The following is a 22,723-nucleotide window of genomic DNA, read 5'->3' as shown; positions in this document are numbered from 1 at the left end:
TAAAGTGGCATTTGAATGTATGAATTCTGCAGTGTGTAGCTGGCCTATATGCAACCAGCAAACCGCTGAGCTGCTGAATTTGCTGATGGAAAAGTTGGCGGTTCGGGTCAGGGAGCTGAGTGAGCTCCCGCTGTTAACCCCAGCTTCTGCCAACCTAACAGTTCAAAAACATGCAAATGCGAGTAGATCAATAGGTACTGCTCTGGCGGGAAGGTAACACCATTCCATCCAGTCATGCCGGCCACATGACCTTGGAGGTGTCTAGGACAATGCCAGCTCTTTGGCTTAGAAATGGAGATGAGCACCACCACCCAGAGTAAGATACGACTAGACTTAATCTCAGGGGGAAACCTTTACTTTTACTGTAGAGCCACCCTATATGCAACCATCTCAAAATATTATTATTATTATTATTATTATTATTATCCTGCAGTATAGAGCCAGTCTATATGTAACCATCTAATGATGATGATGATGATGATGATGATAATAATAGTATTTTATAATTCTGCAATATAGAGCCAGTTTATATGCAGCCACCTCAAAATTATTATTATTATTATTATTATTATTATTATTATTATTATTATTATTATTATGCAATATAGAACCAGTCTATATGCAACCACCTCAAAGGAATTGTTATTATTATTGTTATTATTGCCACATGAATTTTTAATGTATATTGTAGTTGTTTTTCTTAATTTGTTTATTTTATTATGCTTATATTGTTGATGTACTCTGATTGTTATGTGATTTTCATATGATGTAAGCTGCTTTGGGTCCCGTGAGGGGAAAAGGCGGGTGATAAAAAGATTTATCATCGTCATCGTCATCATCATCATGCCATACAGAGCCAGTATGTATACAACAATCTCAAAATAATAATAATAGTAGTAGTAGTAGTAGTAGTAGAAGTAGAAGTAATGATGATGATGATGAGAGTGGTATTGAAGAAGGGAAAAATAATTGAAAGTGAAGGCATAAATATGCCTAATGGCTAAACGATAAAGTGTCACCAGCCAGAAGCCTATAAATATCTGAGCATACTACAGCTGGACAACATCAAACATGAACATGTGAAAACTATCATCAGCAAAAAATACACACAAAGAGTCAGAAAAATTCTCAAAAGCAAGCTCAATGGAGGCAATACTATTGAGGCCATAAACACCTGGGCCATACCTGTCATAAGATATACTGCTGGCATCATAAAGACGCAGGTGGAGCTGGACAATTTGGACAGAAAAACAAGAAAACTTATGACAATTCATAATTCACTGCATCCTTGCAGTCATGACCGGCTATATCTGCCTAGAAGATCTGGTGGCAGAGGACTTTTACAAGTAAACCAAGCAGTCAAAGAAGAAGAACATGACCTGGCAGAATATGTAAAGAAAAGTGAAGAACCTGCTTTGATTGATGTCAAAAATCAGAAACTTCTCAAAGCACAGCAGACAAGGAACCAGTACAAGAAGACTGCACTACAAACTAGAGCTGACATCTGGCACGACAAAGCATTGCATGGACAATTCCTTGACAAAATTGAAGGAAAGGTTAATAAGGAGAAGACCTGGCTATGACTTACGAATGGTACAGGGAAGAAGGAGACAGAAGGCCTGATTCTTGTAGCCCAGGAGCAAGCCAACAGAACAAATACAATCAAGGCCAAAATCAAAAAAAAAATCAGCTGATGGCCCAAAATGCAGACTGTGCAAAGAAGCTGATAAACCGTATCAACTTTTCCTTCAATTTTGTCAACCTTCAGGTCCCACCACTGTTGTTTGTTCTGTTGCTGTTCAGTAAAAGCAATCAGTAGCTGCATTATTAGAGGGCATATGACCTTTGGAAAGAGCTGGTGCAGGACATCTGAGAGAGCGTTGCCTGAGATGCGGAGCTGGTGGACAAGTTGGGGCCTGATCTGAGGAGTTTGGGGGAGCTTCTCCATAACAGATATGCCCTGGCTATGCAGGAGTATGAAGAGCAGCTGAAAGATAACCCAATAAAGTAAGCAAAGGCTCAATTATTTTCTGAGAATCCTAAATTTAGAACATTTGTTGCCAGTTTCCTGACCGCATTTGCTTTTTCTTTTTTCTTTGTCCACCAGGAAAAGGACCAGGGAAGAGGAGCGATCCCACCATCAGGATTTCTGGGATTCAGGTGAACGTTAAAGCCATCATCCAACACGAAGAGACTGTTGCGATGCTGCACCACACCATTCCCACTGACTGAGAGGTGAGGGCCAGGTGAATGTGGGCTTTGTATATAAAGAAAGCATTTAAGTGGGAGCTGACCTTGCTTAAAACATTCTGGTGACACTTTTATCCCATAGTTACCCAGCCATTAGGAAGGAACCACCATGGTGGGGAAGAGGCAGCTTCTCATCCATTTTCTTCTTCTTTGCTCAAATGTCCATGTTTCTTCTGAATTGTCAAGCCAAAGCTGCCCATTTCGATGTTGAATGGGGCTTAGAGGATGATTCGCATTTGCTGCTGGGAGTTTACGAGTATGGCTATCGGAACTGGGAGTTCATCAAATTGGACCCAGAGCTGAAATTCACTGACAAGGTACAGGAAGCTTTAGATCAGTGTGCTGCTGAAAATGCACCTTGTTGTTTCTCATTGTTGATTCTGGCATGCTGTATTATGGAACGAGTAGGAGAAAAACTGCTATTGGATCCTCTTACAACAGAGCAACCAGCAATATAATGGTCAGTCTTTGAACTCCAATGTATTGGACCACAGTTACCATCGGAACCAACTCACATGCTGTTTGGCTGTGTCGACTACAAATTGTGGGCCTGGTATCCCAATATTTGGTTGGGAACACCTTGAACTAGAGGGTCTTTGACTCATACAGATCAATTGATTTTCAATGGGGTGAGGAGTATGGGACCTCTATGAAACTGGGAAAACTGCAAATTAAAAGAAAACCTGTTTCCTTTTTAATATTTTTCTAGCAATCTAGATTCTGTAATGTCAATTTCAGGTGGAACCTGACCATAGAATTGCCTTGTCAGACCTAGAGATTATTTGAGCAAACATATTTATTAAATATGTCAATAACACTATGTAACACAATGGTTCTCAACCTTTCTAATGCCGTGTCCCCTTAATACAGTTCCTCATGTTTTAAAACTCTCCATAAAATACATATATCAAAACATATTTCCACAAAGCAAAACTTAAGCATACAGCGTTAGAATGCATAATTTAAAACGTTCTATAGCAGGCTGTCCCACCTGTGAACACAAAAATTTTGCAGTTTAATACAGTTTTCCCATTTTTTAATGGTCGAACCAATTAGGAAGTGACATGTATAACCCAGGAACAAAAATTGTGTTATATAGTGTAATCATATCAATGTGTAGAAGGCTTGCAAGGATTCCTACGATGCACAGAAGGCATGATCCAATGCTCCCACCTGGATGGGATACTTCCTAGGTCACACTGCCCTCCCTAAATGGGCTTCTTCCCTCCCATAGGTCAAGGTGAGAAAGCGGAAGCCCTGTGCAAAGAAGGACAACAAGTCTCCCAAAGGCAGGGATGAGCACAGGAGCGAAGCCTCTCCTGGGCATTCGGACAATCGGAAGAAGGCGAGGTCAAGGTAAAACACAGCCAGGTCCCACCACCGTGGCTTATCCTGTCACTGTTCAATAAAAGCAATCAGTAGCAGCAGTATTGGACAGCATCTGACCTTTGGAAAGAGCTGGTACAGGACATCTGAGAGGATCCAAGAGACAGATCCATTGGGGGGGGGGAGTATATCTGAGCCATATTGTGCCAACCATTTCTTTGCCAAGGGGCACAACTCAATGGTGGGACATTGGCTCACTGTTTCGAGCTATGGCTTCTCTGAATAGTTCTGGAAAAGACTCCAGCTTGAAATTATGAAGTGCTTCTACCAGGCAATAGATAATGACGACAATTGTCTCAGTATCATGCGACATCTAGTGAGAGTTGAGAGGATGACCACAGAGTGGATCGATACTATGTCACTGTGGTGGTTTCCTATGGGATTTTTCATAGAGCAAGGAGTTTAGAAAGGAGTGTTGAATTTCCTTGAATCACAATCCCAATTTAACATGTGCTCCTTTTTTCCTCTTCTTCCAGGAGGATGGATTGGATAAGAGCTGTGAGAAGAAAAAGCAGAAGAAAGAGAATAAGGAGAACAAAGACAAAGTGGCATCCCTCAAGAAAGAAAAGGAGATTGAGAAGGAGAGAAAGAAAGCCAAGGACAAAAAAGAAAGTATTATCTGCAGCTCACATAGAACCAGAACTTAGGAAAAGTTACTTTTGGACGACAGCTCCCAGAATCTCCCAGCCAGCCTCTAACCGTTGAAAAGCTTTTACAAGCTGTGCGCAGAACTGCTTATGCTTGGCATTGGGGTTACCAAACCTCCATGGCTGGAAGGTCCTTTCTGGTCTTTAAAGTGGTATCTTCATAACTATAAGGGGCTGGGGATTTATTATTATTATTATTATTATTATTATTATTATTATTATTATTATTATTATTATATATCCCCGGAAGGGGACTTGTTTTATTTTTTAATAGAATGGGAATTCCACCAAGCAGAGTTAAGGCTCCATCTTCTGCTATTTTTTTGCATCAGGGTGAAATTCGGTCTTGTCCCTGATTTTGCTTTAGGACTCACCGGCGTCGTTTTTTTCTTTTGCAGCTGAAGGGCAGTGAGTCCAAATCAGTAAAGAAAGGCAAGCGGCCTCAGGGCCCTGTTCACATTACAGCCAGGAGTGAGCCCATCTCGATCAGCAAAGACAAAGAGGATGACTTGGACCAGGAGACCTTCAGCATAGTAGATTTTCCTCTCACTGAATATGGATAATAAGGGGAAGCAAGTAGAAAGCGCCGACTTCCCAGACCTTGGGAGTTTAAGACATGGAGGAATTTAGAACTTGTGCTGCCTTCTGACTTTAACCACTTAAGGCTCCTTCTCTCATGAGCAAAACATAGGAAACGGCAATGGAATAGGAAGGTTGAAAAATAACCCCGGCTCCTTCCATCCCACTCTTGGCCACTATGTGGCTAAGATTTAGCGTTGCTCTCTGCTTGCTCTGCTTTTCAGTGCAAAGAGAGGATACGGCCCATCAAAAAAGCTCTGAAGTAGCTGGAAAAACTGAAAAGGGGGCTTTCTGTGCAGGAACAGTTGGAGCAGACCGCATCTCCGAGTGCTTGAAAGAGTACTCTGAGCAGGAGCACATCAAGCTCTGGAGAAGGTAAGCCAGGCCTTCCGTCACTGGGCTGAAGGGATGCAAGAGGGAACCGCTGGCAAGCACTGAGGGGAAACACTCCTTTTTAGTTTCTCCAGGAACCTGTGGATCTTTGTGTCCAAGTTTGTAATGCGAGGAAGCTGTACGAGATGGCACACAAGAAGCAGTTCCAGGAAGAGGTGGTGAGAGGGAGGCATCTAAACAGGAGAGGGTGCCACAGACCTTTGGGAATGAGCAAATGAGCTCATTCCCAAATGAGCAAATGAGCAGCAAATGTGTGAGATTTCTGCATAGAGAAACAAGCAGGTGATCCCAGAAGCAAGAAACATGTCCTCTAGGAAAATGTCCTGGCATCCCAATCCCTGCTGTTGGATTGGAATCCAGGACAGCTTAGTTGAAACTGGTAGCTTTTCAAAACACAGTTCAAAACATCGCAAGGGACGTGATTGGCCAGATGTGGCCGAGTAGAATGGACATTGTTTGTTTTGTTTCCTTGGAGATCAGAGAGAATGTTGGGAAAGGTGGCTGGTCAGTTGAGGTGGTGAGTTGCAGTGATCGGTTGAGGTGGTCGATTGAGGAGATCCCTTGTGGTGGTTGTTTGTGGTTGAGAGATTTTGAGTGAGAGACTGAGGTCTTGACAAGACATCTCTTCAGTTCCAGACATATTTGCCATTTCCACTGTTCTCTTGACTTCTCTGCCGATTTCTTAGTCATGGTAAGTGTTGTTAAAATGGGACCTACTACTGTTTTTAAATGGGATGAGCTTTGCTTTGGCAGCTTTCTCCTTACTCTTCATTTATGTGTTACTAAATTCTTCAATTCTCTCCCACCTTTTGCTTGGGAGTGGGATTCAAGGAGATTTTAGAATTAAATAAGAAAAATATTGTTATGTGGAAAGGAATGAAAGGCTTTGTAATGAATATGCGAGTAAAAGGAAAAGGTGTCAATTTATCCTAATGAGTTGTAAAAGATAATATAGAAATGCTAACAATAAAAAGGAGGTTGGTGGCTTATCAGTGTTTTCAGGCATTGGTGATGACTCTTAAATGGGTTTGGTGAATCTACTCTGAATTTTAGTTTAAACTGTCCAAGGTAATGAACCTATTTTGGAACCAGGGCTCAGCACCTTGGATAGCTCTTTTAAAATCCAGATTAAAGCTAAATTAAATTCACAATGTGCAGTGTGGATTTCTGCTGCTTCTTTTTTTGGTTGCCCCAAAAATGCCAGTTTCTTTGGATGACCGCAAGTTTGAATATTTGAAAAGAGGAAGGAAACACTTTTAACATCCCATGTAGATGTTGATGCACATTATTATTATTATTATTATTATTATTATTATTATTATTAATTCATTTCTATCCCACTTTTTCCCATGGGTGGGATTCAAAGCGACGTGCAAAGGATTAAATGACACAATTACATATACAGTAGAGTCTCACTTATCCAAGACTCGCTTATCCAAGGTTCTGGATTATCCAAGGCATTTTTGTAGTCAATGTTTTAAATATATCATGATATTTTGGTGCTAAATGCTTAAATATAGTAATTACAACATAACATTATTGCGTATTGAACTACTTTTTCTGTCAAATTTGTTGTATAACATGATGTTTTGGTGCGTAATTTGTAAAATCATAGCCTAATTTGATGTTTAATAGGCTTTTCCTTAATCCTTCCTTATTATCCAAGATATTTGTTTATCCAAGGTTCTGCCAGCCCGTTTAGCTTGGATAAGTGAGACTCTACATCAACACATAAAATACATAGTCAAGTAAAAACATCATACACCAATTTTGAAAACAGCCCAATTTGAACATCCCATGTATAACATTCCTATGCATATTCCCATTCTCTTCCCTATGGTTGTAACCTTTCACCAAAGATATGATTAGGGAAGCAGTTCAAGGAAACCTATCAAGAAGATGCCCAAAAATAATTTTCCAAATCATAGCGGATTTCCCCCCCCTCCCCCCCCCCCTAATTTCACTTGGCCTTCCTTATCTTTTTGGAGGTTGTTTGCTGGCCTTTTCCAGATCTTGAATGTGACTTCTTTCAAGATTTTAGATGCTGTGCTGAAAGAACAGAGAGCTCTAATATAATGGCTTGGTTGTTGGATTAGGTTGCAAGAAGACCAGGGCTCAAATCCCCATTTGTTTTGGTCATAGCAACTCATTGGGTGACTTTGGACAAGTCATTCAATGTCATCCTCATAGGAAATTTGCAATGAAAAAATCCTGCCAAGAAAACCCAGGGATATGTTATTGAAGTCTTTCATGGCAGAATCACTGTGTTGCTGTGAGTTTTCCTGGCTGTAGGACCATGTCTCAGAAGCATTCTATCCTGACACTTTGCCCAAATCTATGGCAGACATCCTCAGGGGTTTTGAGGTCTATTGGAAATTAGGCAAGTGGGGTTTATATATTAGTAGTACATTTATTGATTAGCCCTTAGGCCATATCACAGTATTATATATCTGCAGAATAATGTCCAGGGTGAGAGAAAGAACTCTTGTCTGTTTGAGGCAAATGTGAATGTTGCAATTGGCCACCTTGATTAGCATTGAATGGCTTTGTAGTTTCAAAGCCTGGCTGCTTCCTGCCTAGGGGAATCCTTTGTCGGGAGGTGTTAGCTGGCCCGGATTGTTTCCTGTCTGGAATTCCACTGTTTTCTGAGTGTTGTTCTTTATTGACTTCCCTGATTTACTGTCCTGGTAGCCAGATTGTGTTCATTTGCATGGTTTCCTCCTTTCTGTTGAAATTGTCCACATACTGGTAGGTTTCAGTGGCTTCACTATGTTGTCGGATATGGTGGTTGTTAGAGGGGTCTGAGGATGCCTGCCATAGATGTGGGCAATATGTCAGGAGAAAATGGGTTGTTGTGCATTTTCCGGGCTATATGGCCATGTTCCAGATGCATTCTCTCCTGATGTTTCACCCACATCTGTGGCAGGCATCCTCAGAGGTTGTGACAACCATTTTATTTTTGCCAAGGGGTGCAACTCAATGGTGGGGCACTGGTTAACTGTTTCAAGCTCTGGCTTCTCTAAATAGTTCTGGAGAAGACTTCAGCTTGAAATTATGAAGCGCTTCTACCAGGCAATTGTAAATTATGACAAAATAGTTGGACCCATGGTCTCACTTAGTATCATGCGACATCTAGTGAGAATTGAGAGGAGTAGGATAACCACGGAGTGGGTCAATACTATGTTGTTGTAGTTTGATGCTGCTTTGACTTGATGGTTCCTTCCTATGGGATTTTTCATAGAAAGGTGTATTGGATTTCCTTGCATCACAATTGCAATGTACCCTGGGCTTCTTCCTTCCTCTCCTTCCAGGAAGATGCACGGGATAAGAGTCCTGCCAAGAAAAAGCAAAAGAAAGAGCCCGTCCCGATCAGCGAAGAGGAAGACTTAGACCAGGAGACCTTCACCATAGTAGGTTTTCCTCTCACTGAATATGGATAGTGAGGGAAGCAAGTAGAAGGCGCTGACTTCCAAGATCTTGGGAGTTTGAGACATGGAGGAATTTGGAACTTGTGCTGCCTTCTGACTTTAACCATTTAAGGCTCCTTCTCTCATGAGCCAAATATAGGAAATAGTAATGGAATAGGAAGGTTAAAAAATAACCCCAACTTCTTGTACGTGTTGTCTGTGAAATGTGCACGATTTGGTTTTTCCACAGTGTGCCTAGAAGCCTTTAAGTGAAACATTTTGGCGGAAGCCCCGCCCACTCTCCCCATGTACTATATATGCCCGTGGGCGGGGCTACGCTTCATTTCTTTCCGCGCGACAGCAGTCAGTAGGAACTTTATAGCTATTCTATTAATCAACTCCTAATGGCTTTGAATTAACGGCTTTTGACCATGGACTGTTTTTAACTATGTTTTTGGCTTCTTTGCTACCTACCTCTCTGACCCGGACATCTACGATCACTCTCTGTGACCGGGTACAACGATTCAGGCCAGACCATGTCTACTTTGTATTTTAAAAAATGTGGGGCCTGTGGGGCTAAACTGCCCGACTCCGATGGCCACAGCATGTGCCTTCTGTGCCTGGGAGAGGGCCATGTCCCTCAAACCTGCCCGATTTGCCAAGGGTTTACCCCCCAGGCACACTGCAATAGGGAGGCTCGTCTCAAGGCTGTTCTTTACAAACAGGCCCTGGCGCCAGATTCAGCACACGCCTCCAAACGGCCATGTTCCGGGCTTCTCCCTCCCCCTCCCTCTATGGAATCCCAGAGCTCCCAGAGCCCTCTCCCTGCCGAAGGGGAATTTGCTGGCCCTGATTATCAACTGGCGGAGGCTCCTAAGAAAAAGCCCAAACTTGCAAAATTGCATAAAGAGGCTAAGTCTAAAGAAGGGCACAAGAAACTCAGAAAAGGGAGGCAACTCACTGGCGAAAGGCCTCTGAGTCCCCCGTCAAGGATTCCAGCTGACGGAGAAGCGCCTCGGGACCGAGGCTCTCCAGTTTCACCCTCTGTTGAGGAAGTTCTGCCCCAAGTCCACCCAGGTCCTAGAGGGAGCGGACGGCACGGCTGTGCCCGAGGATCCCGCTCACAGTGTGGGGTCCTCCCTCCCACAAACGATGCGTTACCCTCAGCCCCTCTCGACACCAGGGGTAGAGGGCAGCAGGAGCTAGTGGCAAGGCCGCAGCAGCGAGCGGCAGCCTTGTACCGCAACGAAGACTCGATACCATGAGCGAACCCCCTCCATCGACTCCTGGGGCTCGCATTTGAGGAGCCCTTCTAGGGCGTCCCTTTACTCATGCTTTATCTCTCCTGGCCACGGTTCCTACTATCGTTACCCCAATTTCTTTTATTTCCCCCCTCCATTCCCTGGCTGTGCCTCCCCTTACCTTTATTTTGATTACCATCGGAACCGTGGAGAGCTGCCCTTCCCAATACCGGGACAGTCTCCAGAAGTTACGAGGGAGGGCAAGCCCAGGGCCAATCTACTCCTGCCCATGGTGTGGCAGACGAAGGGGATGTGGACCCATCTGTAGAGGATAATGCTTCCCTTTCTTTGCCACAAACGGAAGCAGAGCAGGATCCCTAGCATATTGAGGAGTTTCGCAACATCACTGCTCTCCTAATCAGGCTTTCAAGGGCCCTCAATCTGCAAACACCAAAGACCACTAATGTGGTGGAAGATCCATGTTTTTCTTCCTCAGAGCAACAAACGCCGATGCCTGCGGCGCTCTCATCCTTACCCTACTTACTACAGGTCATCAAAACTGTTGGCACAGCGCCATCATTGGTGCTAGCTACTCCCAAGAGGGCTGAAAACCTATACAAGGTTGACTTATCTGTGGCTTCTTGGCTCGCGAAAATGCCTAATGTCAACTCAGTTGTAAAGGAAGCTCAGCCAAAACCAACCCAGAGGATACAGCTTACTCCCTCCAATAGGGAAGGGGAAAAGCTTGATGCTATGACAAAAAAGTTTTATTCCTCCGCTTGTCTATTTGCTAGAATAGCCCACTATGGTGTCTATATGAGTGTCTCCCAAAACTACCTTTGGAACAAAATGGGGCCTTTCTTAGACTCTCTTTCCCCCAGTGAGCAAACCCTGACCAAGTTATTCAAACAAGAAGCACTTTTACTAGCGAGCCTCCAAAAGGACCTGGCAAAAAACACCGCCGATGCTTTCTGAAAGCTCCTGGCAGAGGCTGTTGCTCTGTGTAGACACAGAGGGCCGCCACACTATCCTCGTCAGCCCGCTCCCTCATCAAAGATTTGCCAATGGATGGAGTGAGCCTATTCAACCCAGAGACAGACATCCAACTTGAGCACTCCCATAAAATGAAAGAGACCATTAACAAATACAGCCAGCAGCCTTATCATCCCTACTCTTACCAACAACTCTTACCTGCGTTGGTGCTACCAATCTCAATACTACTGGAGACGTTATAGCCTGTCATTCTCTCGGGGAAGACAGCGCCAACAACCTACCTCCACAGGAACCCGCAAGCCGCCCCTTACCCCTAAGGGTCAGTACCGTGGGCCAAAACCGGCAGATAACAAAGATGGCGCTTTTAGCCCAGCCCTTTCTTCACCCAGTTGTCTCTCCCCAGTTCAATTTGCGGCCCAGTTAGCCTTTGATTCGGTTTCTCCTCCACATTCTTTTTCCCCGAATGATTGCCCCCTATACCTTGATAGACTTTCACCTTACCTTAGCATGTGGCAACAAATTACATCAGATGCATGGGTTCTGAACATCATGGAAAAGGGTTACTCCATAGAGTTCTTCTCTCTTCCACCCGTAGGATGCATCTGCGCCACCCCACCTTCAGACGTGCTCCTTGAGGAGGTATCGTCCCTAATAGAAAAAGGGGCCATTTCCCCAATCCCACCTCACCAAGTTCACCTTGCTTATTTTTCCCGCTACTTCTTAGTCACCAAGCGAGGTGGGGGCCTTTCTCCCTATCCTGGACTTGCGTGGTATCAACCATTTCATTAAGCCACGTAAGTTTTGTATGGTGACGCTCTCTACGATCCTCCCTTTCATTAGGAAAGGGGCCTGGTTGGCCGCTGTGTACCTCAAAGATGCTTACTTCCACATTTCTATTAGGGAGGACCACCGTAAATAGCTTTGCAGTGGGAAACCGTTACTACACTTATAATGTTTTACCATTTGGCCTCTCTATGGCCCCAAGGGTCTTTACTAAATGCATGTCAGTGATGGCGGCCTATCTACGTCAGCACTGTATTATAATTTTTCCTTATCTGGATGACTGGCTTTTAACTGCAGATTCAACACACCAATTAGAATCTGACATTCGTTTCACTTTATCTTTCCTACAGACCCTCGGCCTTATTGTCAATCAGGAGAAATCCCATCTGTCTCCCACCCAACACATCGATTTTATTGGGGCTATTATAGACTCAAATGCCCAAAAAGCCTTCTTGCCAGAAGAAAGATTCATTATGGCTGAACTACTGCATTGTCAATCCAATCTACCACAAACCACAAACGTCACCGCGTTTGCCCGTCTTCGCCTAAGGCCCTTCCAGAACTGGTTTGTCCACAAATTCATCCCACTCTGCGACCACCAAGGCCACATCCTAGTTCCTCCCCGAGCCATCTTGAAGTCCCTCTCATGGTGGACAAGGAGGTACAATGTTTGCTCGGGCCTCCCATTCACGTCCTCACCTCCGTTTCTCTCGTTGACAACAGACACGTCTTCCCTGGGGTGGGGTGCACACCTTCAGGGCCTGACTGCCCATGGTCACTGGTCACGAGCAGAACTGGAGCACCACATCAATGTGCTCAAACTCCTGGTTGTAGAGAAAGCCCTCAAGTCCTTTGCCTGCCTTGTCGAGAACCAGGTGATCCAGCTGGTCACAGACAATACAACGGTAAAGTTCTACATAAACAAGCAGGGAGGGACACATTCACTGTCTCTCCTCTCCATTGCGTCCTGAATTTGGGAGTGCTGCATTCGAAGGAACATCTCCCCAATAGCAATCCATCTGCCAGGGGTGGACAATGTGTTGGCGGACTCCCTGAGCAGATCGACACTGAGCAATCACGAGTGGCGTCTCCATCACAGAGAGTTCAGGTTCATCACTCGCTGGTGGGGAACCCCCAATGTAGACCTCTTCGCCTCACCTGAGAATGCACAGTGCCCTCGGTTCTGCACATGGATGCACCCTCATGCATCCCCAGGCTGTTTGGGAGACGCCTGCCTGTTCTCATGGGTGCCAGAACTCCTATATGCATTTCCACCGCTTCCACTCTTGTCCAGGGTTGTGGGCAAGATTGTCTCCGACAAAACAGACTGTATCCTGATCACTCCCTGGTGGCCCCGGCAGCCCTGGTTCGCGACTCTCCTGAAAGTGTCACAAAACGATTACATCTGACTCAGAAGCAGCCCAGACCTTCTCACAGTTTAGGGTGGCCTAATCATGCACCCAGATGTGGTGTCCCTCCGACTGACAACATGGAGGATCAGGCCACAGCCCACCTCTCCGACGCCGTCTCTTCCAAGCACATGTCGCTGTCATCAATCAAATGCTATGCAGCTGCCTTGTCCTGGTTTAGAAGAAAGGCAGGAAAACCGTCTCTTTTTCAGGATACTCTACTCCACTTATTCCTGAAGGGATACAAGAACATTCATCCACCCAGTTCCCTGCCTCCTCCATCATGGAGTTTAGAGCTAGTTTTGTCACAATTATCGAGACCTCCCTTTGAGGCCGATGGTGTCCAGCAACCTGGCCCACCTTTCCTGGAAGACTGCATTCTTGGTGGCAATCACCTCTGCCAGACGAGCGAATGAGATTGCTGCCCTGCGAGCAGACGCCCCTTACATTAGATTTTCAGATGATAAAGTAACCCTCCGGATGGATGTTTTCCTTTCTGCCCAAAGTGGTATCTCATTTTCACATGTGTCAGGACATTGTGTTGCCCGCCTTTTTCCCTAATCCATCCACACCCTTGGAGGTGTCCCTCCACTCCCTAGATGTCAAGAGAGCGCAATTTATTTATTTATTTATTTCAATTATTTATACCCCGCCCTTCTCACTCGAGGGGACTCAGGGTGGCTTACAAGTGGCAATTGATGCCATTACACTGTTATACAATGAACTAAAACGTTAAAACAGTTAAACAGTCATAAAATACAATATACAAAGTTTAAAACAATGCAAAGTGCTTATGCCGTTCATCCACCAGACCAGGGGTCCCCAAACTTTTTAAACGGGGGGCCGGTTCATGATCCTTCGGACCGTTGGAGGGCCGGACTATAGTTAGCCACCGAGCAATAATAATAATAATAACAACAACAACAACAACAACAAAGAGGGTTGGAAGAGACCCTTTGGGCCATTGAGTCCAATCCCCTTCTGCCTTTGTGCACCGAAAGGACAAGCAAAGCACCCCTGACAGATGGCCACCCAGCCTCAATGTTTATTATTATTATTATTATTATTATTATTATTATTATTATTATTATTATTATTAACAATAATAATAATAATAATAAAGAGGGTTGGAAGAGACCCCTTGGGCCATTGAGTCCAATCCCTTTCTGCCTTTGTGCACCGAAAGGACAAGCAAAGCACCCCTGACAGATGGCCACCCAGCCTCAATGTTTATTATTATTATTATTATTATTATTATTATTATTATTATTAATAATAATAATAATAATAATAATAATAATAACAATAATAATAAAGAGGGTTGGAAGAGACCCCTTGGGCCATTAAGTCCAATCCCCTTCTGCCTTTGTGCATCAAAAGCACTAGCAAAGCACCCCTGACAGATGGCCCACCCAGCCTCAATGTTAATAATAATAATAATGTGATTTTGTGATACGAAATCCAGCATATCTATCTTGTTTGCTGTGTCATACAATATAATAATAATAATAATAATAATAATAATAATAATAATAATAGGGGTTGTGAGAGAAGAAGAGACCCCTTGGGTCATTTAGTCCAACCTCCTTCTGCCCTTGTGCCATGGGGGCCGGATAAGTAGCTTCGATGGGCCGCATCCGGCCCCCGGGCCTTAGTTTGGGGACCCCTGCACCAGACCATATACAAGAGCCGTAATTCAGACCGCGTCGAAGCCAACACATGCAATTGTTTTACATCAGCAGGACTGCTCACAGAAAGTCACCTAGGCTCTTTCTCAAGTATAGAAAGGATGCCTTGAGCATGCCTGTGACTTCCCAATGCTTAGCTGTCTGGATCACCTCTACCATTCGCCTAGTCTACCCTGCTGATGTCATGCCTTGGTGCCTCTGCTGCTGTCGGCAGCGGAGAACTGAGGCATAGCCCCACCCATGGGCATATATACTACATGGGGAGAGTGGACGGGGTTCCGAAAACTGCGCAGGCGCACTGGGGAAAACCATATGTGCAAATTTCACAGATCAACACTTGAAGAAATACGGTTACAAGTAAGCAACCTATACTTCCATCCCACTCTTGGCCACCATGTGGCTAAGATGTAGAGGTGCTCTCTGCTTGCTCTCCTTTTCAGTGCAAAGAGAGGATGTGGCCCGTCAAGAAAGCTCTGAAGGAGCTGGTCAACCCGGACAGAGGGCTCTTTGTGGAGCACATCCGCAGCTGCGTGCTGAAGATTGGCAACCACATCGCTGAGTGCTTGAAAGAGTACGATTATTACGATGTTACCATTTATGTGTTTTAAATGCAATTTTTTATCCTGTATTTTTGTTTTAATTGATATATTGTATTACTGTTTTATCTTTTTATAGTGTGATTTATATTATGTTGCCTATGTTTTGTTCTATGTTGTTTGGGCCTCTGCCCCATGTAAGCCTCCTCGAGTCCCCACGGGGAGATGGTGGCGGGGTATAAATAAAGTTTATTAATTATTATTATTATTATTATTATTATTATTATTATTATTACTCAGAGCAGGAGCACATCAAGCTCTGGAGAGGGTAAGCCAGGCCTTCTTTCACTGGGGAGAGAGGGAACCCCTAAAAAGTAACTCTGTTAATTAACTCCGTTAATTTCTCAGGAACCTGTGGATCTTTGTGTCCAAGTTTATGGAATGTGATGCGAGGAAGCTGCACAAGCTGTACAAGAGGGTGCACAAGAAGCGGTCCCAGGAAGAGGAGGTGAGACTGAGGCATCTAAACAGGGGAGGGTGCCGCGCGCCCTAGGGACTCTTGTAAATGAGCAGCAAAGGTGTGAGACTTCTGCATAGAGAAACAAGCAGGCAATCCCAGAAACAAAAAAATGTCCTCTAGGAAAATGTCCAGGCATTTGTTTGCCTGGAGCAGGTTTTGTCTTTTGGGACTCTTTAAATATATGTGTGTGTGTGTGTGTTTGGAACTGCCAGCCTGTTTAATGATTAAGGCAGTACTTGAAGGGTGTATTTTTTAGTTCCAATATTAAAGAACTATTCCAGGGACTTAACTGTATCCCTTTGGATGCAAGGCCTTTGGAAGTTCTACTAAAGTTCAGATTACAGTGGTTTTACTGTATCAAGGGGAAAAAAAAATAGAAACACCACCAACTATGGTTCAGGTCATTTGGTCAGGGTCCAGAAACCTTTTTTGGCCAGGTCACTGTCATGTTTGTCACCAACGCCTCCTTTTGCTCTCAGCTGGAACAGCAGAAGAAAGAAGAGGCCGGTGGCACAAGAAGATATTTCACCCGGAGCCCTCTGGGTCCAGCTGGATTCTGTGGTGTCCCCCTTGCCCCACACCACTCCTCCTCCTCCTCCTCCTCCTCCAAAGGTCCACCATCCACAGCCCTATTCTTCCCAGATGCATGGGCACCAGCGCGACAACTACAGCCACCCGAATAAAAGGCATTCCAGTAATTGCTCTAAGAGTTTCCCTTTTCTTTCTTGCTGACCAAAGCGACTGGCACCGGGACCACAAGCTCAACTATAGCGGCAATGCCATGCAAGGATGGGGTGGAGAACGGCACCATCCATACAACCAACACTGGTACAAGGAGCACCACCTTGGAGACTGCCCCCCGCGCGGGGTACTTCATCATAGCTCAGGGAGCTACTGGCCAAACAGCCCCTCTCGCAAGCGGCCCTATGAGCAGAACAATAGTGACTGGGGCCACCATGACTACTATGACCGGTGAGTATTAACTTCTGTTGTACTTGGGATTCAGCATTCAACAGGGTTTCTGTCCTCTCTCCCTTCCAAGAGCTTGGGGAAGTTACTTTTTAGGACTACAGCTCTCTGAACCCTGTTGGCCGTTGTATCAAATGAGGCTGAATGGAATGTTGGGTCAAAATAGATATTGTCCCAAATTGTGTTGCTGAGGCTTAGATCATGAATAAACTCGGTTATAAAAGTGCCAGCCTCCTTTTTTTAGGGCAGGGGGTGTCTTCCAGATGGTGCTAACCAGGACTCCTACAGGTTCAGTCCAACAACATCTAGAACCCTAATTTATGGGAACGTGATTCCTAAGACCTCAAAATGGGCCGTGTTGCTGAGTGCCTTCTTCTGATACCTCTCTGCGATTGTCTCTTATCCTGTCCAGGCACCACCATGATTCCAAGCTGCGAATAACTGAAGAGTTCTGTTCTCAGAATTATCACCAGCAAGAGTTCAGGCGGATGTCTGACCACCGACCTCCCATCGGCTACCACGGCCAGGGGCCTTCTGACCACTACCGCTCTTTCCACCCAGAGAAGTCAAGTCATTATAAGCAGATGTTCTCTACTGATCACTCCCAGGTCTCCGATCCTCGCTCCCCGCCTTCACAGAAATCTCCACATGATGCCAAGTCTTCCATCGAACACCGGTCCTCCCTGGATAGGATACCTCAGTGGAGCAATTCTGAATATAACTAGAGCAGCCAGAAGACAAGAACCCAGATATGAGATGTTGCCAGAGGGAAAACCACCTCTGAGCTCTCTTGTTCTGCGGCATGCAGCAGTGCCCACTGGTTCATCATGCCCAGAACCAGAGACTATGCTAAGGAAGGTGACGCCTGAGACAGTATGGTTAAAAGAAAATTTGATTCTGAACTGGATTCTATTAAACATACCCTACAAAGAGATGGAAGTAATTTTTAAATCTACACACGTATAGGAATTTTTTTCTCTTTTTATTTTTTTGTTCTTTTCTTCTTGTGTGTTGTTATCTGTCCTCATTATTATAGGTATGTGGTTACGCCTTCCCTTTCCCAATCACACCCCACCCTTTTGTTTACGCACAAGTTGATGTTCATGTGTATGTCTATGGTAAAAGCACTTAAAAATTATTTTTAAAAAAGAACCAGAGACTATGAATGTGCTGTTCTTGGCTCTGTGTTCCTGAAGGGGAGCAATACCGAAGTTGGACGTCGTTGGGGCATCTGGATTTCACCTCACAATGGCCAGATGTGCATTGGCTTCTTGGCCTGCCTCTGGGCCCATTGAGAAGGAAAGACTTCCCAGTGCCGGTTTTTGTTTTTGAATGTTGAGAAGGCTGACTTGGACTCCAGTGAACATTTCATGTGGTTTGGACGGGTGACTTCTGAGGACATGGATGGAGCGGAAAGCAGAAAGTTGAGGGAGTCCGTCAAGATTGAAAGTGCAACTAGAGAAAGAAATGGCATCAAGCGACTCCCCGAAAAAGATTTGAAGCAAAAGAAGTGGAAGAAAAGACATAGCAGGAAGGAGACGCAGCTGCCTTGAATGACTCCTCTGTCAGCTTCAGAGACGTTTTGTTGCTAGGACTTCTGTTTTGGTACGTGATGCCTCCCAAAAGAAAAAAAAAGAGACTCCTCCACTACACTCCCTAAACCCATTGTTTTTCTTCCTACATTTTTCTCTCATCTCCTTCATTACAATTTCTCAGAGGAACCAAGTACAGAAATAAGTTTCATGGAGATTGACGGAGACCTTATGAATTTTGGAGACCTGTCTGGACATGCCAAAAAAGATACCTCCACCCCTTTCTTCCCCTCTTTATTCTTCCATATAGACATGAAGAACTGGGCACCAGCGATGTGCCTCAATGGGACATCATTGACATTTCCTTGGGTCTAAAGATACTGGTTGGCTGTGATTTGTTAATTTAAGCTGTTAGTTTACACGTACTCTTGCCCTGACTGAGCTTCTTTGATGATGTGGTAGCCAAGAGCCGGTCTCAGAAAAAACAATTCCCAGGTACGTGAAAGTGCAAACTTGCTCTATTGGTTCACCATTCAGGAACCATCTATGTCTGCTATGTCGTTTGCCAAATACCATTATTTTTGATTTTGATTTATTAATAGTTAGAGCATTGTTATGACAATAAGAATTAAATCTTCTCAGCAGCCTACGTAGGCCGACTTGCAAATATGATAATAAAATCATATCATCAGCATATAGTAGGATGTTAAAGTGTGTTTTACACAGCTTAGGCATATGTACCTCTGAGTCCTTCCGCTGTTTGGGGAGATCATTTACGTATAAGCTAAATAACAGTGGTGCTAAAAATGTGTAAAGCATAAAGTTTGTGTAAACATCCAAAAAGGAAACTCATCAAGCTATTCCAAAGTATTCTGTCAATGACTGGCTATTTATTAAGGTCGATAGGTTTGGTTGGGATAAATTTGTTGCAGTTGCGGTTTTCCTGCGAAATGAGAGACAATCTCTGCTCCATATCCAACACACACTTATGCACTGTATGCCCAGTGGGCAGAAGCTTGGACCATTTGTTAAGGCCGCTTCCAAAAGGCTTAAGTGTTGGATTGACCTGCAGAGAAGAAGGTGTGCAAACTTTTGAGAATTTTGCCCTCGGCGTTTGGAAAGGGTTTCAGGGATGACACATGGGCTTACACATTCTAGGAACCAAATTTCGCCACATTTCACTGAACTATGTTGGTAGAAAAGACATTGGGGTATTTCCCCTGAATAGACATCAGGCAGTTGGTGTTGGGTGTTTTTCTTTTGTTAATTTCTTACACATTGCCCTGAACTTAAAACTGTAAAGGCAGGGACAGAGAGAGAGAGAGAGAAAACATGTGCTTTGTAAAGAATGAGTTCATTGGCACATTTCTCCTGCCATTCTGAGTCATGAAACATTACTACGATGGTGCATTTTGTATTCCCGTGCCATAATGTTGCCGTTCGCAAGAGAATAGACACAAAAAAGGGTTTTTTGTTTTTAAAAAATTACATTTAAAACAGTCCTAAATAAAGATTACGGGGAAGGAAATTTCCCCAAATGGAAGAAGAAGGTTTCCGAGTAGTGTTCAAAAGAAGAGAGGTGTGTTTTGGAGAAAGACTCTTTGGGAAGGAAAAAATTTAACTTGTGGCTTTTCTCCTCCGAAAATGTGGCATGTCACCCAAAGGGCAGGGGAATATTTATTGGGTTTTGTACTTTTATACAGTGAGGGAAATGTGGTGAGGGAAAAAGGTCAATCTATATGTTTCTGTACCATTATTTCCAGACCAACCGTGGGAGAGAAAAATAAATAGCAATAGGAAGTCCATACCACTAGAGGAGGAGGAGGAGGCAAGAAGGTAGAAGGAAGCCCTTACAAGTTTTCAAAGTAACTTCTTTTGGCTTTCCTTCTCTTTCCAACTACTTGAATGTCTCAGGGTAAGCTGACCTTTCCTTTTCTGCTTTTTTGCCAAGAACAGACTAAACACGCACTGTTTGCAATGAGCCAAAGGTTGGGGAAGAGTGTTGGGCAGTTGACCAGTTGAGATGGAGTCGCCATAGATTTGGGAGTAAAAAACGATGTGTGGCCCCCAAAGCAGTCCTGTCCTCTACCATCTATTCCTCCCACCTAATGTCCGGAGCTTAGAACATTTGTTCATGAAAACCACGGACTTAGTTGTTCAGTTAGACAACTCTGACTCTTCTGATGGTGTACCTGAGGCCCCAGGGGTGGTACAGAACTTTGATCCTGAAGTTCCCCCTCCTGAAGAATTTAATGAATTTGTGGCATTAATGGGGCGCATGATCCTGCTCCTAAACCACCTGCTCCTGTGGACGACCCCCTTTCCCCCTCGGATCAACAGGAGAATCCTTCTACCACAGGTCTTCCTGCTCTGCCTTATCTCCTTAAGCTGGCGAGGGTACCTGACATTTCACCGGCCTCTGCCCCTGCATTGCCCAAAAGGGCAGACGCCATGTATTGCGTTGATCTTTCTATGGCTAGCTGGGTAGCCCGCCCTTCTAAGCGTAATACAGGGGTGTCAGAAGTGGCACAACCATGTTGTTTTAAGAAATCCTCTGTTGCACCCCAAGGCAGCGCGAGCACCCGAAAAACAGACCAGAGCCAATATAACACACAAGCCGTTAACTGAAGCAGAGTATATATATACCGTGTTTCCCCGAAAATAAGACCTCCCCAAAGAATAAGACCTAGCAGGGTTTTGGGGGGATTGCCAAATATAAGGCCTCCCCTGAAAGTAAGACCTGGCAACTAAGGCTGCAGCAGAGTTCCATTGGGAAGCATGGCTGCAGGGCAGAAGCAGCACTCATTCATACACCGGAGGGAAAGTGCTTGCTTTCTGTGCCTCCCTCCCTGCCTGCCTTGCCTTGCCTGTCCCCCAGCCGAGGCTTGAAGAACCTTCCGTGGCTGCTGCCATTTCTTCCTTCCTTCCGTCTCCCTCCTGGCCATGCTGCCTTGCTTCCCAGAGGCTTCTGATTGGCTCCTGGAGCCAGGGCAAGGGTGGGTGGGAGGGAAGGAAGGAAGAGGGCTTTCCACTCCTCCCCAAGGCTTCGCTCCTTAAAGGTACAGGACGCATTGGGATTCTCCTCTCATCTTCCTATCCTATGCCATGAAACTGATTATTTTATACTATTATTCTATTGCCATATTATTATCATCATATTCTGTTACTATTATTATATCCCATTATTATATTATCCTATTAATATATTTTAAATCATTATATTATATTTTTCTATTATTATTATATCATTATATTATTATTCTATTATTATTCTATTATATTTTCATATTATTATATTATTATTGTTATTATTAAATTCCATTTTATATTACCCTATTAATATATTTTATATCATTATATTCTATACTATTATTCTATTATATTATCATATTATTATTTTATTATTATTAGCATATTCTGTTATTATTATTATATTCCATTTTATATTATCCTATTAATATATTTTATATCATTCTATTCCATTCTATTATTCTATTATATTATCCTATTATTATTATTTTATTATGCTATTCTGTTATTATATCCCATTATTATATTATCCTATTAATACCATATTATTATCATTTTCTGTTATTATTATATCCTATATTATATTATCTCATTAATATATTGTATAGCATTATATTATTATTATATTATCATATTATTATTATAGTATATTATATTATTCATCATTCATGACTACATTGAAACTAGAATAGAGAGAAATCAGCGTGGAAACCTAAACTGCAAGAGGTACCATAGATTGTTGCACATGTAAATAATGGTAGTAACAAGAAATTCTTGATAGGATTCATAGTTTGTCTGTTATGCTGGTTTGTGATGACAACTACTTTACAGTATATAATAAATGTTCATTTTGTTGTTCAACAATAAATGTGAGCTCTTCTTCATGGAAAAATAAGACATCCCCTGAAAATAAGACCTAGTGCATCTTTGGGAGCAAAAAAACCCTGTCTTATTTTCGGGGAAACAGGGTATATATCTATGCGCATTTAAGGTGGAAAGTCAGAGTAAGAAATAGTCCTTAATATATAGTCAATTGCAGTTCAGGAAAGGTTCGGCAATGTCTAAATTGTAATCCACAAGTGAAAACTCGATAGTTTCCTCCAAGAAATCAAAGTTTGTCCATGAATCAATAGCAGGAACAGATGCTACAATTCCACTGGAAAAGTCCTGTAGAAGGATCAAGAAGCAAGGTAAATAAAGCAAGTCAATCTTGGTTCAGGAACAAGGAAGACATGGCAACAAGACAAGGTCTACTCAGGAGTCGCGGCTCAGCGTGGCTTGCCTGGAACTGGGAGCTCGGCAAGGATTCAAGAAGCAAGGCAAGGAGCTGAAAACCGGAACCTCTTCCGAGGAAAGGCAA

The 22,723-nt window shown here is 43.7% G+C and overlaps 2 protein-coding genes across 3 annotated transcripts; both read left to right on the top strand.

Annotated features, from left to right (window-relative positions):
• The first annotated feature begins 635 nt into the window (after positions 1 to 635).
• Positions 636 to 4,459, top strand: LOC107982949 (chromodomain-helicase-DNA-binding protein 2). 2 transcript variants are annotated; one of them, XM_062980905.1, is made up of 4 exons: positions 636 to 2,235; positions 2,333 to 2,567; positions 3,485 to 3,606; positions 4,113 to 4,459. In XM_062980905.1, exons 2-4 carry the CDS (start codon positions 2,409 to 2,411, stop codon positions 4,339 to 4,341), a joined length of 510 nt encoding a protein of 169 aa, XP_062836975.1. In that variant the 5' UTR covers positions 636 to 2,235; positions 2,333 to 2,408; the 3' UTR covers positions 4,342 to 4,459. The 2 variants fall into 2 exon arrangements, with proteins under 2 accessions (XP_062836975.1, XP_016849689.2); XM_016994200.2 differs by having other exon boundaries at positions 636 to 2,567.
• Positions 4,460 to 6,631: 2,172 nt separating this feature from the next.
• On the top strand, positions 6,632 to 21,671 carry LOC134299132 (chromodomain-helicase-DNA-binding protein 2-like). Its single transcript, XM_062980904.1, has 6 exons — positions 6,632 to 8,665; positions 15,217 to 15,347; positions 15,721 to 15,820; positions 16,312 to 16,804; positions 17,214 to 18,828; positions 20,097 to 21,671. The coding sequence occupies exons 1-4, from the start codon at positions 8,468 to 8,470 to the stop codon at positions 16,513 to 16,515; spliced, it is 633 nt and encodes a 210-aa protein (XP_062836974.1). The 5' UTR covers positions 6,632 to 8,467; the 3' UTR covers positions 16,516 to 16,804; positions 17,214 to 18,828; positions 20,097 to 21,671.
• The last annotated feature ends 1,052 nt before the right edge of the window (positions 21,672 to 22,723 follow it).

This window comes from Anolis carolinensis, chromosome 5 (assembly GCF_035594765.1).
Source record: "Anolis carolinensis isolate JA03-04 chromosome 5, rAnoCar3.1.pri, whole genome shotgun sequence".
NCBI classification, from domain to species: Eukaryota; Metazoa; Chordata; class Lepidosauria; order Squamata; family Dactyloidae; genus Anolis; species Anolis carolinensis.
The sequence above is the reverse complement of the archived record's forward strand: the minus strand, read 5'-3'. Positions and strand labels throughout refer to the sequence as shown.